The 18,301-nt window shown below is 31.2% G+C and overlaps 1 protein-coding gene across 1 annotated transcript in view; it reads right to left on the bottom strand.

Annotated features, from left to right (window-relative positions):
* The window catches only part of LOC105622239 (protein diaphanous), a 43,532-nt gene extending 28,162 nt beyond the window's left edge, over nt 1-15,370 (bottom strand). The window contains exons 1-6 of the mRNA XM_012203665.1: nt 15,263-15,370; nt 12,847-13,145; nt 12,739-12,759; nt 12,082-12,391; nt 11,336-11,682; nt 10,923-11,208 (exon numbers count right to left, since the gene is read on the bottom strand). Coding sequence (XP_012059055.1) covers nt 10,923-11,208; nt 11,336-11,682; nt 12,082-12,391; nt 12,739-12,759; nt 12,847-13,145; nt 15,263-15,370 — 1,371 coding nt within the window. The remainder of the gene's footprint in view (nt 1-10,922; nt 11,209-11,335; nt 11,683-12,081; nt 12,392-12,738; nt 12,760-12,846; nt 13,146-15,262) is intronic.
* Between the last annotated feature and the right edge of the window lie 2,931 nt (nt 15,371-18,301).

The raw sequence follows: 18,301 nt of genomic DNA, 5'->3' as shown, positions 1-18,301 counted from the left end.
AGTAGAGTAGAATAGACANNNAGAGAGAGAGAGAGAGAGAATCATAAATAATAATGTAACAATGTAATAAGGAAATGCAAATAAACAAAGAAGTAGAAGTGAGAAAGATAACATAGGCTGTGAGAATAACGCTACGATTTTAAAATAGCAGATAAAAGAAGGTAGGATAAGATAAAGTAATATAAATTAAAAATTAGAATTAAGCGAACTTAAAGGAAATAAATGAATAATAGAAGATAGGCGAATAGGGTTTAGATGGATGAATGTGGATAAGTGGAAAATTGTAAATTAAGTCTCCTTCTTGAACTATATGTATGCTAAAGTAAATAAATTATCCTATTTTATTCTCACTATACAATGAGAATTTTATTTATGGTATGTGAGAGACACACGATTCCAATAGGTTTTTTCCTCATGACAAATCCATAATTGAAAATCTGTTTTAGCACATCAAATCTTTTTTAGAAAAACCGAATAAAAAATAACTAATTTATAAATAATTTAAAAAACGCGCTTTTGATCACTTTTTGAGTTGTTCAAAAAATAGGACATCATAGAAATTTATTAACTCGAATGGAAGCTCGAACCTTAAGCTACAATTATATTAAATAAAGATAAATAAGTAACATGATAAAATTTCTTTGTAGCAGATTTTTTTTTTAAGAGCGTACGAACTACAGTGTATACGTTTGTCGTTCATTTCATATCATTGCAAATACATATGAATACGTATACGAATATAAAAATTATACAGAGAAACACAGAAGTAATTATATAGTTCTTCAACATATGTGTCAGTGTATATGTATGTATATATGTATTTATGTATATGCATATTTATGATCAATGTAAAACATTGTATGTCTGAAGAACATCTAAAAGAGTTCATTTATGCAGTAAATAGTGTATTTAGTACTTTCTCTGCTAGTCACACCTAAAGTGACCTAAATTTATCGAATGGACCTCTGCATGAATAGCTGCTTGTATCGTATTGGATCATATCTTCCAATAGAAAATCTGAAAAAACTGAGCTGATTGAAAATTAAGGCCCAGGGGCCCTATTCTTGAACAAACAGAAATCACATACAGAAATAACAATTCCATATATATCAATCAATCAATCACAATCGAGAAATTCATTTTCGTATGTGCTCAAAAATAGGGCGCCGATTTCACAACTCATGGTTAACTCTTAATCGAGTTCAATTTATTCATCTCTTTCTAACGCTAGAAATCGCAAGAGTAAAATAAGTTAAACCTCGGTTAAGAACTTAACGATTCTCGTTTGAGCAGGCTAACGTGTCTCGCGCATGCGCTGTATATGAGCCTTTTTCAAGGCGATTTAATTTATTTCGACTAATTACTTTCCACAGTCTCCTTTTCCTAGTTGCACCTTTTCTGGTGACATCTTCTCTTCTTTCCTTCTGCATTTGTTTTTCAGGAAAATTTCCTCTCCCAGTGGTATTGACATGCGAGAGAATCCGATGGGTCTTAATATTCCCGACGCCGTCGCAACTCCCGAACAAGTAAAAACATCAGTTTCTCTTGAAGAAATAAGTAGCTTCTTCGTTAAAGTCAATAAAAGTGTCACACACTCTATAACATCATTTAGATTAAATAACCCGAATAGGTTAGATAATCCGAATGCCGCGTCATTTATTAAGTCACCGACTGTGAATTCTCTCTTTCTCTGAGATGACGAAGAAGAAAAAAGATAAGAAGGGTAAAAAAAGCCTACAAAATAAAATCATCTTCGATTACAGATCATTCAAGGAAACCAAATCTCTGATTGAGATTATCTTTAAGAATCTGGCGAGATCTCGTCCCCCTCCCTCTTCCCAACTGGGGAAGAGCACGAGGACTTTTTTTACTCTTTGGACACCTTGAACGACTCAAGGTCCTTCCTCGGGCTATCGTTCACGCGGAGGAGGAGAAAAATGAAAGTATGAAAATCGACACGATGCTGAATGAACTACCACCTCAGGCTCTCAATAAATGTCCTCGTGAAGCGGAGGAGACAGCTACAATTGGGAATCCCCGATCAAAATGATCACGGTCCCTTCTGCTAATAAGTCTCTTTTCGAGACCTTTGTGCAACTATGATACCAATCTTTCTCTATATAATATTTTTCCAGAAGATCTCGGTTAATGATAATAATAAAGCTCGCCTCTGCCCCATTAGGCCAGTCGTGTTGTTATGAAATTTATGGATAATAATAGCATTCTGAGGTAAAATCTGCGGAGCGGAACAAGGTGTCTCCTTTAGTAATTATCACAAGGTTAACAATATCGTTCAGCTTGAGGCACTCAAAGTTGTATTTATAAATTTAAAGAAAATACCTTTAAAAATGTGTGAAAGTGATGACGTGTACGCTGATAATCTATCAAATGTTAGCGATGAGGTATAAGACAACAGTATTGAAGAATCAATGCTTTCAATTTGTTATAATAAAGCTTACAAAAAGTGTCGACAGCAGCCAGTAGTTTTCGTCACTATATGTCAGCGGCGAGAGCAAAATTTTTTTCTAAAAAGTGTGGCTATCAAAGTGTTAAGAAATTAATATTATCCAAAATTAAAATTATGTCGCATAATATAATAATTCTAAATTTCTATTATGACATAATTTTAATTCACTAATAAAGTGGGAATTTTTAGTCCTCTCTAGGTGGCAGATTGAGGAATGCTCGCTGGATGACATATTGTCATCTGGAGGGAAAATAAAATATCCGGAATGGACTAAAACTAACAACAAATACTAGGCAATGGAGAAAACAAAATCGGTGGAAACTGCCCCAGATGGTATTCTGAGTGGAAATTCGAACAATCCACTCTTTTCGGAGACTGGCCCCACAGATTCTGCGAAGGGGGGAGGGCAACCATTGTTTGTTAACAGTATAAACGAAAAATCAGAAGACAAATGAACATAAGAATGCATAACAAACACACGTTATATTATACGATGCTTGACATAGAGAAAGAACTGCTAGAATCAATCTCGAACGGAGCTGCAACTACAAATAATAGAAAAGAGAAAAGTTGCTCTTTAACACTCCTGAAAAGAATGAATCAAGTACGACTATCGAAAAAGAGAAAGAATATTGTATAGAAAAAGAATTAATTAAGGAAACAGAAAGGGTGATCAGAGGAGAAAGAACAAAAAGAACAAAATGGTCTCCTCTCCTGAAACCTCCCCAGTAGCAATGTAATCTTAAGCATCCCAGACAGAGCTACAACAGAAAACAGAGATGAGAATGCAAAAAAAACAAGATCACTCTCTATAGTGTTTAGTCAGATTAAAAAAATTATATAAAGAACTACATGAAAACCAGTTCAACTTCAGAGCTTGCATACTGAGTAACAAACAAATCAAATTGAATGTAACTAGTGCCGATGAATGTAGAAAACTAACAAAATACCTCGAAAATATATACTTTTGGCACACCTACGAAAATAAATAATTGAGACTCATCAGAATTGTAGCAAAAAAAATTGCATTACTCCTACAATCCTAAAAAGATTGTTAACGAGATGAGCTAAAGGATATAAATTGCTAGAAGCAGTGAGATTGCTGAGGAGGGAAGATAAAGCTCCTCCTCTCTTTATATTGATTTTCAGCAACAATGAAGACCTTAAGAAAATCTACAAAATAAAAGAAATATTGAAATCTAAATAAAAAAAAATAAAAAGAAATAATCTAAACTTATCGCCCAATGTAAAAATTATCAAAACTTATGAACTCAAAGATATTGCAAAAGGGAATCGAGATGTATAAAATGTATGGGTAAACACTACATGTAAAATAACAAGCAACAAATTCAAAATATGTTAATTGTGGAAGTATCACCCGAATTACAGAGGATATGAAGTTGCAAAAAAAACCGCAAGAAATTAAAAACAAAGTTACAAAGAGACAGATCAATAAAACCAATCAAATAATCTATAATATAATCTATAATAGTTCTAGAACAACCTGAAAGATTAATACAATAAAATCAAGTTGTCGAAGAGAAAACCTATATTCAAGTGGTACTCAAGGAGAAATAAAGAATAAAAAAAAAATGTTACGGCGCGGATTAAAATATTAGGTAAAAAGCAAAATAAAAAAATTTGAAGAACAGAAAAAAGTGCTGAAAGATATTCTTCAAAATTTTCTAAATTAGAACAAGAAAGCGACTGCGCCTTCTAAAAAGAAATAATGAGCAAACATGAAATAAAAATAGTTACGTGGAATGTCAATAGCATCGAACAAAAATTAATAATAAATAAGTTGCAGATATTCCTAGAAATCCATAAAATAGATATAGAATTTATAAATGAGATCATCTTACTGAACAATCTTATATTAGAATTAGGGGATACAAAATATATCACTGTTTATCCGCAAAACACAATTAGGAATGGAAGTGCTATAATTATTAAAGAAAGTATTGTCTATTATGAAGAAACACAATATCAAACGGACATGCAAGCTACAATTATCAGCATTAAAGATAGAAACATTAGCCTTGTAGTGAGCGCAGCCTACTCATCTCGTAGGCACAATTTAAAAAAGAAACACTGGACTTTTTGAGAAGCCTGGAAGAGAAATTTATAGCGGAAGAAGATCTTAATGCAAAGAATACTGGAGAGTAAGGCTAACGACAATCAAAGGAAGAGAATTGTTGTCAGTTATGCAGGAACATGAATATAACAATTATTCAACTGACAAGCCCATCCATTGACCTACAGATCTAAAAAAAATATTAGACCTGCTGGATTTCTTCACAAGATTTCAACTAAATTAAAATTAAAGAAAGTTTTGTCTAAACTCTGATCACTTCTCAATTATATTAACAATAAGTGATAAAATAATCATAAAGAAGTTATACTCCACTCTAATAGATAAACCAATTGGGAATGCTGAACTTTTAAGTAAGATACAATTGAAAGTGCCACTGAAAAGCGAAGATCAGCTTGCCTACGAAGTTGCCTACGAAGTTGATAGTAGATATCCAGCAAGCATGGAAAAAACAATATAAAAACAATATAAACTTTATATCAAGGAAGTTGTTAAACATTAACTATAATTAAAAGAAAAGAGGCAGGAAGAAATAGCAACAAATCAGAACTCTGACAAAAATAAATTGAATAACCTGATCCAATGACTTAGAAAATAAATAAAACAAATAAAAGAAGAAAATATTAATGCATGTTTAAGAAATTTGACGGCTAAAAAGGATACAAATTACTCCTTATGAAAAGCCAAAAGAATCAAAAGGCCATTGCACATTTCACCATTAATAAGTTCCTAATGGACAATGGACTAGACAATAAAAGTAAGGCTGAAGTATTCACCAATCATCTTGAGGAAACATTTCAACCGCATAAGTCAGAAGAGAAATATGTGCTGATAACGAATATGTATAGAGAAGAAATAAACATCCAATTAATTACGCCAAAGAGATTCAACAAGAAATTAAAAATATCAATATTAAAAAAACATCTGGATACATCTCATCACTAAAGAGTTTCTAAAGCAACTGTCACGGAAAGCAATAGTTGACATATATTATAAATGCATTCATTAGATTAGTATAGGTATCATGAGCATGAAAGATATCTGAAGTTCTGAATGTTACCGAAGAGCATATAAGCCATTTAAATATAGTGTCATATTGTCGTAATATCAAATATTTATGAAAGCTAAGAAACTTGCTTAAGAAACTTAAACCTACATATAATTTACGAAAAGTAGCTGATCCTAATGCATCAATTTGAATTTAGAGACAAACATTCAACGATTGAGCAGATGCATAGAATAATGAACACTATAGAAAAAGCTTTAGAGGATAAAAAGGTTTGCTCAGCGTCTTTCCTGGACGTAGCCCAATCTTTCGACAAAGTGGCATGAAGGCTAAAAGTGGCTAAACAATAAACTGGATACTTGCTTACCAAGGCATTCTCTGAAATTATCAAATCATATCTATCAAATAGATTTTTCAGAGTCAAATGTGACCAAGATTGCTCTGATTTGAGAAAAAAGGTACCTCAAGGGAATGTGCTAGGACCGATCTTATATCTTATCTATGATATATCTCAAATCAAGCAACAATAGCTACTTTTACGGACAATACAGCCATCGCAGACAACATCAAAGAAGCTACAAAAAATCTGCAAAAAGCTATAAAGTGAGAAAGCTATAAATGGATTAAAAGATAAAATATAAAACTCAATAAAAATAAATTCACGTTAATTTTATTAATAAAAAGGAAAAGCCAATAGTAATAAAATTAAATAATAACACAATATCGTGTGCAAATACAGTTAAGTATTACTATCAAAGAGAAAATAAAGAAAGCTGTTCAACATTACACAAAAACTTCTATGATAACTCCTGGCAAAAGACTGCTGGATCATCACGGACTGCGTAGAAGACTTAAAAGGATAAAACCGCACAAGTCTAATGGAGAGTATAATTGATTAAGGATAAACTGAGCTTACACGATAGTGCAATCTTAGAACTACTCTTAGAAGTTTCGAATAAAAATTGCTGGTTAGTCGGGACGATTAATTGCAATGTTTTTATATTAAAAAACAATAATAAAGATTGTAATTTTTTAAGTAATTATTTTTTAAGAGCTTTACATTAGAAAAATTATCTTTTATATTATTAAAAAATAAAACAGCTCGTAAAAGTCAATAAAAAGACGATAAAACTTTCTTATAAAGAAAAGAATATTTATATTTTTTAAGGGAGGACCCCACTCCTGAGGTTTCAAAAAAAATCGAAATTCTTTTTATTGCTTTACTTTAATCATTAGTTTGAGAAAAAAGATTCGAAAGCAAAATTCAAAGTCAAAAGTAATCGAGAAAATAAATTTCAGGCCGAAGCGATTCCGCCTCTTTTGTAATCCGCCTGGGCAGATAACTATGTACTTATCAAAATATGAGTTTTGGATGCTATCTATGGATGTTACAACTTGTACTAAATCCAATTTCAACAATTTCAGCGTCGGTTTCAGTGTGAAAGTGATATCATTAGTAAACATCAAGAAAGCGCACGCTTCATTTTACATTTTTCTCAAAACTGCATTTTCCGAGACAATGTACATGATAACTCAAAAAGTTTTCATCTGATTAACTTCAAATTCTAACTGAATATTCTTAGCAACATTCTCTATCATCTGAAAATTCATCACGTAGAATTTTTAAAAATATTTTGTAATTCTTTTTAATCAACAATTAAAGACAATTTTTTTTCCAAAAAATTGCAACTTTTTTTCAAACCACCGCCATTTCAAGAAAAATCAATATTTTAAAAAATTCCTACGTCAGATGATAACAGTGTAAATGATATCTCTGTGAAGTTAGCACCTCAACTTTAAAAATCGGAAATTTTAATAACAGTATTGCTTGCACCCGCAAGTAGTTCTACAGTTCCTGATAGGTTTTATAAATTTAATAGTTCCATTGATTTAGGCCAAAAATTAAAAAAATAAAAATATGCGGTGCTAATTTCGCGTGGTACCACAAGATTCGAGAAAGTCCATTTTTTTGAAATCTTAAACAAGAATAAAATATCTCACATAGTACTGGCTGTTTAGAGATACTTTTCTCTTGACGTGCGGTTCCAGCGCAAGGATTAAAAATTGTTTAAACATATTAAAATGGCCGGTAATCACCTGTCAAGAATTGTGTAATTTCTCTAATACAAAAAAAAATAGCGCAAAAAAATTAATTTTTTTTTAAACTTGAGGCTAGCTCTTATTTTAAAAATTTATTTAAAAATATATAATAGCCAGAACTATTGTTATAATCGATCAGGAACTTTAGTACTCTTCGAGTACTTTAAGATTCCATCAAAAAAATTGTCTTTCTCGAATCTTGCGGTGCCACGCGAAATTAACACCACATATTTTTATTTTAAAAAATTTTTGGCCTAAATCAAAGGAACTATTTATAAAATCTATCAGGAACTGTAGAACTATTGCGGGTGCAAGCAGTACTGTTATTAAAATTTCCGATTTTTAAAATTGAGGTGCAAACTTCACAGAGACATAAATGATGTCATTTTTTTTTTAGTTTGCATAGCCATTTGCAATCATGTTTGAAATCATGTATATCACTTGAGCCCGTTTCATGAAAACTGTTCCCATAATTCCCATAATTAGATCAGAAAGCTGCCATTTTGTTGTTCAAACGAGATGAAAAAATTATTTTTTACACTAGAAAAGATATATAATAAAATTCTTAAAGTGGTTTTTCAATCAACTTATTCATTTTTCTCCAAAAAATTCACAAAGTTAGAACTGATTTTTGAATGCCAAGAAGGTGAGGCCCTTTCTTAACACTTTATATATTTTCTTTTATTTTAAGATTCCTGAGTCACCACAGCCATATTAAATCGTAAGGTCAGAAGTGAGAAATAATACATTAATTTTTATTGCGTGTTATTTGTAGAATAAAGACAATTTTAACAAAATGAAATGATGAGATCGTTTTATAACAATTGTAGAAATAGACGAAAGCCATTCCTATCCTTATTCCACCTGACAATCAATAAATAATCGCAAAAAGATAAAAGGCATGAAAAGTATTTTTTGAGTTATAAATAAGACTTGAAAGTTATTGTCAGCATTAACATTACCCAAACAATGGCTGAAACCTTTTAAATGTTGTTCAGTATCATGATCTTGATATTTTTACGTAAAAATGAATTTTTAGTGCAAAAATGAAAATAAGAGGAACAATCTTTAGTGATCTTGATCTTAATAAATGTTATCAAGGTCATAACATTGATCAATATTCAAAAGGTTTTAATCATCGTTTAAGCATTTTGAGTAATGCTAATGCTGAAAATATTGTAACTTTCAAGCTTTATAACTCAAAAAGTACTTCATGAAAACATATTTTATTATAGTGTTTTGAAAAGCTCTCGAGGTAAACTACAAGAATATGTAATGAAAAATAGGTGCTCTTCCATTAAAAAATTTAAAGTAATCTTGATAACATTTATTAACATCAAGATCACATTTTAGAGATTGTTCCTCTTATTTTCATTTTTGCACTAAAAATTCATTTTTACGTAAAAGTCCCAAGGTCAAATCAATGGTACCATCTTCCCTCTGAAAGTCCCAAAACTTTTGTCTGAAACATTTTTTTCTAAAATGCACTGTTCAAGAGATATTTGAGATGATCGATTAAAATGGGACACTCCGTGTACAACGTTTTCGAGCCGATTTGCAACCTGAGTTAGATTAATGATCGCATGTTTTACTATTGATTGATACGTTATATGCTCAATATTATAAAATATCATTAATCCAAACCAGGTCAGAGTGCAAACTCACTCGGGTTCAAATTGCTAATAGCAGAGCTTCTCTCTACTAATAGTATACTTACTTTTATATTTCGGATATGTGAAGTTAGCATTCCAACTATAGCACTCAGAAGTTCTGATTAAAGTTCCCATTTCCTTTTGACGAAACAAAGAGTTCCTTATAGTTTATAATAAGAGTTCTGTTTAATAACTTTTTTAAATAATTTTTTAAAACTTCTTATCAAAAATCGAGATCGAAGTTTTGAACGATTAAATTAGCTTCATTTCGTGAATATCAATATCTAGAGATCTTGATGCATAAAAAAATTTTGAAAAATTAATTTTTAGATACAATAGTTCTGATTAAAGTTCCTGCTTCCTTTTAACGAGATGAAGAATTCTCTGTAGTTTCTAATGCGAGATTCGTTTAATAATATTAAAAATAATATTTAAAAATAATTTTTAAAAAATGAGGGTGCTATAACTTTTTATTGAAATTCATCGAATAGTTCTGAGCGGCTTAATAATTTTGTAAATATCTAGAATTTCTGATGCATAAGAGATAAATCCGATCAATGAAAAAAAAAATTTTTTTTTTGAAAATTTTCGAAGACCCAACAAATGTTGCGTATTTCACAAAACATTGATTCAATCGCTTTGAGCCCTAATAAATATACTTTTCGATAGAACTCGTCGAGAACTGTCTAGAATTCCAATTAGAACTACTTAGTACTCTCAACAAATTTTCGATGACCCTATTAGAATCAAACCAACGTTTTGCAAGATATGCAACATTTGTTAGGTTCACAAAAATTTTCAAAAAATTTTTTTCTTTTTATCTATTTGATTTGTCTCTTATATACATAAAAAATTCTAGATATTAACAAAATAAAGTTATTAAGCCGCTCAGAATTATTCAATCTTGAATTTCGATAAGAAGTTTTTTAAAAACTATTAAAAATGGTTATTAAGCGAATCTCGCGTTAAAAACTACAGAAAACTCTTCGTTAAAAGGAAGCAGGAACTCTAATCAGAACTATTGTATCTAAAAATTAATATTTCAAAAATTTTTAATTTTTTTTCCTTTTTTTCGAAATTTTTGTTCTGCATCAGGAACTCTAGCTATTGATAAAATGAAGCTATTAAATCACTCTGATCTCAATTTTCGATAAGAAATTAGCAACCTCTTTTTTTTAAATTATTAAAAAATGGTTATTAAGCGAAACTCTTGTTATAAACTATAAGGAATTCTCTTCGTTTCGTCAAGAAGTGAAAACTCTAATCAGAACTCCTGAGTACTATAATTGGGATGCTAACTTCATATATCTCACTGACAAATAAATCTACCTTTTCGTGAGTCGCGGAATTTAAACTTGGTACATTTGTAGAGCAAACGAAAATAATAAGATATAGTAACGTAGCGGCGCAGCGTGAAGCGCTCACTATCCCGTTTAAAGGATAGCACCGATTATACTAACTCGGTAATAACTACTTCATTGAATATTGTAGAAAAAAATGGCTCAGAACCTTCAATTTTTTATCAGAAAAATACTTTTAATTTTTTTGCTCACTGGACGCTGTTTAAGATATACCCTATAAATTTATTATATTATATATACTTACAAAACCTCCAGGTTTCTCTGTTCCTTGCTCCAGTTCTTTGATTTTGTTTTCCGCATGCTGAAGTTTCGCTTCGGCTTCTTGTCTACTAGCTATAGCTTCCTCTAACTTTTGCATCACTTCTACTAATCGGCGTTCTTCCTCGGCCCGTGACTTTTCGACTAGGATATCGATCAACGGTTGTACATCAATTTGGAAGCGTTTTGTCGCGCTGAAATCCGGGTCACAGCCTGAACGATGCAATACAATTTGCGATATACATTCCTCTATTAATTTATAATATGCCGGTCTAAAAAATGAAAAAATAAAAATAAGAAAATAAAGAATTAGTTAATAAGAATAATAAACAAATATACATATTAATTACTTAAATTAATAATAAAAATAAATGCGACTGTACAAGTATATATACTTACCGAACCAGAGCATCATCTCGAATAAATAAAAGATGTTGAAGTATTGATAGAAAGTATGGCTCGGCGGAGGTATCCATTACCATATTTTTAACTACTTCAAAACAATCGTTAACATCGTCTAATTCTAAACGTACGTTGTCAAATCTCTGTACAAATTCCTCATAATCCTCCTCTTTGTGATCATTAAAAATCTTTAAATGCGTAGCCAAGTCTTCCGATTCATCTTTCTCTAATATTTCGAGAATATCGGCTAAACCTACTCGCATTACCTCGTTCCTAAGATGTAAACGAAAATCTAGATCCTCCGCGGATGATATTATTGAGTTTATGAGTTGAAGACATACTACCTATAATATGAAAATAATATAAAAATAAATTTTATATCAAATTATTTATTTTTTCGTTTCTATAAAAAAAATCACATAATAACTCGTCAAAGATTTTTAAGATGTAATACAATAAATAATACAAGAATTCGTCATTAAATAAACTTGATTAGTTTATTTACTTGATTTATAATAATTTATACAAATATTATGTTAATTTAATAATGCAACGAAATTATTGTATTTTAATTATACATATAGAAAAAATTAATATTTCTAGAAGATTAATATTTCTAAGATAGCGTTACATTTTTCATTTGATTTTCTATCATAAACTATCGTAAAAAAATTATTTATGACATATACAATGATTAAAATCGCACAAGTCTAATAAAAAGTAAAGAAATAAACAAAACATACCCTTAAATTTTCGTTTTTCTTATTCATCAATCCCTGTACGATTGGCAAAAATCTTTCACGACCTTTGAATTCACCATTCATAGTAACAGCATCTAAAACCTTTTTGTGACTATCGATGGATATAAGGCACACCGCGCCTAGTAATTTTACAGCTTCGGACATTACAGATGGTTTCGTCGGCTCCAATGACCTGGCCACAATGGTAAGGGCCTCGTGATGGGCCAACATCTCCTTTATACCAACGGTATTATTCATAATAGCCTTTAAACAGCGAATACATTCGTATTGTATTCGTTCATAACGGTTGTCACTAAGAGAAAACAAATTTTTCATTAATTAATAAAGAATAACATGAATTTCGAATTTTAATAAATTCATAAGCAGCACAGGTCTTGTAATAAAGTCTGCTAGAAGCATCATGCAAAACTGAAGTGATAATAAAGTGAAAATTAAGAATATGTTACTAATTGAGCAGCGTAAATGAAGTAATTCTCAAATTAAACTCTTTCGCAGTATACGAAAATCTTACAAAATTAAACTGTTTATAATATTACTAGTAAAATTTCGTTCGTATACAATATAAGCAATTAAGAAATCAACATAATAAATATCATTAAAAAACGACATTCAAGCGAATAGTACTTTTACATGAATTACCTATCATAATATATGAAGGCACTGGAATAGAATAATACCAATATTAGAATAAGTTTTGCATTCGAATTGCTATGGAACGCTTTATTCGAACACGCGGAACTCACTTACTTTCGATAACATTCATTGAGAGTAGCCAGAACCTGCTTGAGACCCTTGGTGCCAAATTCCTGTACCCAGCTGAGCGGATTGTTAGTAAGCGCGATCCTGAGAGACTCAACGCAGTTGTAGATCTTATTGACGCTCAAATCAGGCTGCGCCAGGTACTGTATGTAATCCGCCGGTTTGTCGAATTTTGATCGATTTTCTTGTATGCTACCCTTATAATGCAAAACCAGCATTTCTTTCTTCTTCGACTCCGATTGTTGGCGCAATGGTTCCTTCTTTTCTTCTGTTAGATTCATATTAGCCTAAACACAAAGATAATGATAAAATTTCTATTATTTGTTAGATATCATTTCATACACGATACCTCATTACTTAATAATTACTGAATATTGCGTTCTATCGATACGAAACACATAAAGTGAAAAATATTAACAATTCAAATTCTTATACTATTCTATAATTTTAATGAATATATAAATTTAATATCAAATAAACAAGGGCTAAGTGTTCTCGAGCCAAGTATCTCTAATAATACAGTTAAATAATACGATCCATGTCATTAATAATAAAACTATACGTTTTCAACTTTTAATATAGTCATCCTCAGTGTGACATAAAATAAATTATAAAGTATCAAAGAAGACGAAACAAATTTTAGCAATATGTTTTGTCATCTTTGTAATAACTTTGTAATTTTCTTAACAAGTAGTTTTCTTAACATGTACAGTTATATACAGTTGTTTAACTTTACAATATTTTGTAATTTTTTTAAACGTTTACAATGGTTTTGAAACCATAATAATATTTCTTAAATTGATCTGTGCTTAAAGGTGAGTCAATTGCTTGTAATTGTAATGTACATGATCGAATTGGATATTTGAATTCGCGAAGTATGCTAAAGAATATCTTGTGGCATTCTTCTTTTATAACAAGTAACAATATGTTTTGTGATTTTGATAATTTTGTAATTTATTTTATGTAACATTGAAAATAATCTTTGTTACATTCCGATAAAATCCTCTCTTTCCTTATTATAAATATGTAATTTATACCTTATCTTTATCTTATCTCTAGTTTAGTATTTCGTAATTCTTAATTTTGATATTTTGTCCCTATTTTATCTTTATTTCGAAACCTTATCATACCTTTTATATATATTGTAAAATTTCCCTTTTCTCTTTTCCCTTTTATAGGAGGGCATATTTAGTTTCTTTATTCAAACTAATAGATAGCTCATATTTGTTGTATATACTTATATGTCACATAGGTAAAGAATATCTATTCTACAATTTTTTCCTTTTCTTTTGAAAGCCCTTTTTCTAAAATAATAATTAAACAATAGCACATATGCCTAATAATTACAACTTTTTCCTTTTCTTTTGAAAGCCCTTTTTCTAAAATAATAATTAAACAATAGCACATATGCCTAATAATTAAGTAATATTATATATTAAGTAGTATTATATATTAAGACCTTCCCGAATGCGATGAATATCTTTATTTTTTTCCTTTCTTTTCTTTTTTCTCTTTTTCCCCAAATTAAAGTCAATTTAAAATTTAGAATATATCATTACTTCGCCTTGCATAAGGATGTTAATTAAGAAAATTGAATTTTTATTCTTTACATAAAAATAACATAAAAATAACATAATCTAGATTCGGAGTGTCGAGAGTAGGGCTTACGCGGAGCCTTGCTGTCTTATCTTAAGAAAACAAGTGCGAGTAGGCCCTACCAAATTTTTAAGTGTTAATTGGCCTAAGAAGATGACATTCATTGCCAGAATATAAAAGAATTGCAAAAGATAGTCAGTCAGTAGAAAAATATAATAATCTCGGAATAGAGTCCGTCATGACAATCGCCTTCGCAAACAGGAACTATATTCGCACTTTCCTCGTATAAGTTATCTCATGTTTTTTTTTATTATTTCTTTCTTTTAAAAATTTAATAAATGACAGTATTAACTTATTGGATTAATTTCAATTTCATTTGAAGTCGGTCCGCGTGAGGTCCCATATAATCTTCGTAACCCTTGCGAAGCCTAGAAATCTAAATTTCTCTTACAAATTATTATCCATTCTTTTCTTGTGATCATTTTCAATCACACAACCTGATCTCCAATCCCCGAGTAAATTGCTTAAATGCATTAACCTAAAAAACGGAGAAACCTCAACTTTTATTACATCGTTACATAATATCTTATTAAATGTCGAAATGTACGGTTTTATAACATATCAATATAGATAATATTATTTGATTGTATTGTTAGCAAAAGATACCTAGCTCGGCTTTATAGCCCTTGTTTATTTGATATTAAAAAATAAATATATTAACTGCATATTTTATTGTCATACTAGAAAAAAGTACATCTATAAACTATTAGAACATGTAAAATATATAATATGTGCAACATATACGCACCAACATTTCCTCGAATCTATCATTTACCGTCTCTTCGTCCATTCTCTCGATGATACAACGCTGTTGCTCGATTTCGTTGATATCATCACCGGAGTGTGGCCTGGGCATGGTGTTGCTGCCCGAATAGCCACGCGACCCACTCCCGCGTACGGATTTTTTCGGTCGGCCGAACCATGTGTCCAACTGCAATAATTTTAATTTCGTATTGCAACATAATTTTAACTTGGATTTCAGTTTATCAGAAATTAAATCTTTAAATAATCAAAAGAAATTGGAAAGAATAAGAGCACTAGAGGCGTAGAAGACGTCACGCAAATAATATAAAGCGTAAAACTTCTTTATTCTACTAAACGCGCTTACTAGATATGTAAATATGAAACCGGAATTTATCAATAGATGGCCATAGCTGTCAATGTAGTTGCCGTCATTGACGCCATTTCCTTGTTTTGACATTTGACAAAGATTTTCAACTCACAACAATACAAGTTTCATACAACAGTATAGTTTGTAATAGCGTTGAATATGTCGAATTTTGTGTCTGGAAACTACGATTTGCGGACAGCATTGATTTTCTGTTACCATTTGAAGAAAACTGCTGCAGAATCGCATCGAATGCTTGTCGAAGCTTAAGGTGAGCATGCTCTTGGTCAATCATAATGCTTTGAGTGGTTCAAAAAATTCAAAAGTGGCGATTTTGATATGAGAAACGAAGAACATGGAAAACCACCGAAAAAGTTTGAAGACAGCGATTGCAAGCATTGTTGAATGAGGATGACGCTCAAATTCAACAACAACTCACGAATCAATTGAATGTGACACAAGAAGTCGTCTCCATACGTTTGAAATCTATGGGAAAGATCCAGAAGATGGGAAAATGGGTTCCACATGAACTGAATGAAAGACAGCAGGAAAACCGAAAAACCACTTGCGAAATGCTGCTCGCCAGATACAAAAGAAAGTCATTTCTCCATCGAATTGTGACTGGCGATAAAAAGTGAATATATTTTGAGAATCCTAAGCGTAAAAGATCATGGGTAACTCCAGACGAACCATCGACATCGACTGCAAGGCCAAATCGCTATGGACGGAAGACAATGCTCTGTGTGGGATCAGAAAGATGTGATCTATTATGAGCTACTGAAACCTGGCAAAACCGTTAATACTGAACGCTACCGACAACAAATGATCAATTTGAATCAAGCTTTGTGTGAAAAACGATCAGAATGGCAACACAAAGTGATTTTGCTTCATGATAATGCACCATCACAGCAAAACTGATCAAGAAAACGATTGAGGCATTTGGTTGGGAAATACTTTCGCATGTGACTTACTCACCAGACTTGGCTCCGTTCGATTACCACTTATTTGCATCGATGGGACACGTACTTGCTCAGCAACGCTTCACTTCTTACGAAGATGTACGAAAATGGCTAGATGACTGGTTTGGCTCAAAAGAGCAACAATTTTTTTGGCGTGGCATCCACAAATTGTCAAACAGGTGGAAAAAAAACGTATAGCTATTGATGGGCAATACTTCGAATAAAATATTTTTTATCATTTTTATGCAATAAACGTGTATTTTCTATTAAAAAATTCCGATTTCATATTTACCTGTACATGTTTCGATTCACTTTTGAGCCTTCCTCAGAGACAACACAAACTAACATATATAAATTGTGAATAAAAATTATCCTATCATGATGAACACTCCTATATCGAGAATTTAAATGCCAGAATTAAATGCAAAAACAAAAAGAGTGAAAAAAAATGAACAAAAAGGAAATATTGGAAATATCAAAATAGAGACTATGGAAAACTAATCTAAAACTAAATTTATCAAAAAATTTTAAGATTATAATTAATTATTCTAAAAATAAGGACGCTCATCGTAATCACAAAGCACGTATCAAACATTATTATGAATAATTCAAAAACAAAATTATTCTTTCCAATTTCTTTTGATTTATAAAGAGTCTTTGTTAGTTTGATTTGTTACAGATCCTTAAATAATATCATAATCAATCTGTATTTTAATTTGGTAAAGGAAATATATTTCTCTTCGAAATAGAATATCACTTTCATTATAACTGTAACTATAAACAACTCACTCTGGACAATAAAATAAAAACTTCTGATCGATATAAAACAAGGTTTATTAAATGTATAGAAACTTCAATGAATCTATTCATTGAAAATCTAATTTTTTAATCTGTGAGAACAAATATTTTATGTGGAAAATATATGGGAGCCTTGGACTCAAAGATCTACAGAAGTTTTAAGTTTCAGAATCAATGAAACCAATAACCCGCAAAGATAACGTCGACATGAATTCAATAATTCGGTTTCGAATCGAGTGCAAATTCGATTGACAATGAGTCACGCAGTTCCGATAAAACTGCATTCTGAGTTTCACTGTAAATATTTTTCTTTAACGGAACGGATTCGCGTTTTACAATGCTATACTGTTCGAACAACAATTCATGTTCGCTCATGATTTAGAGACATGCTCAGAAGTACATTCCATTTTTTCCAAGATGACGCGCTGCGAAGCTGGAAATAATTACTCCATCGGCTTACTAATTGGATACATGTTTACGCGATACGTAGCACATTTGGACGCAAAGACGTTGCGGAAGAAAGCGATCGAGAGATTTATGGCACGTGTCGTCTTCTTTCCATCGGTTAAATCGAACTTCGAAGGTTGAACCGTTCCGAAATTCAAAACTCTATCAGCGAGGCTACGAATCGTAATGGCTGTGCAGGACGTGACTCACCTGACACAAAGTAGCACGCGCGTGTGAAATTAATTGCTATGATTATATTAGGTGTATAACTTTGCTTCCACCGTTTTTTTTCCGAAATTCGAAGCTTTATTGTAAAAAACTGGTTATACATTTATGATTCAAAGTATTGTCCATCACTGGCCACTACTTTCTCTCATCTTTCGGGTAGCGTACGAATCCCGCGTCGAAAAAACTAGTCATCTTTTGAGGCTATCCACGAATCGATCCAATTTTTTACTTCTTCATAAGACCGGAA

The sequence above is a fragment of the Atta cephalotes genome (assembly GCF_000143395.1).
Source record: "Atta cephalotes unplaced genomic scaffold scaffold00002, whole genome shotgun sequence".
In the NCBI taxonomy this organism is placed as follows: domain Eukaryota; kingdom Metazoa; phylum Arthropoda; class Insecta; order Hymenoptera; family Formicidae; genus Atta; species Atta cephalotes.
The sequence above is the reverse complement of the archived record's forward strand: the minus strand, read 5'-3'. Positions and strand labels throughout refer to the sequence as shown.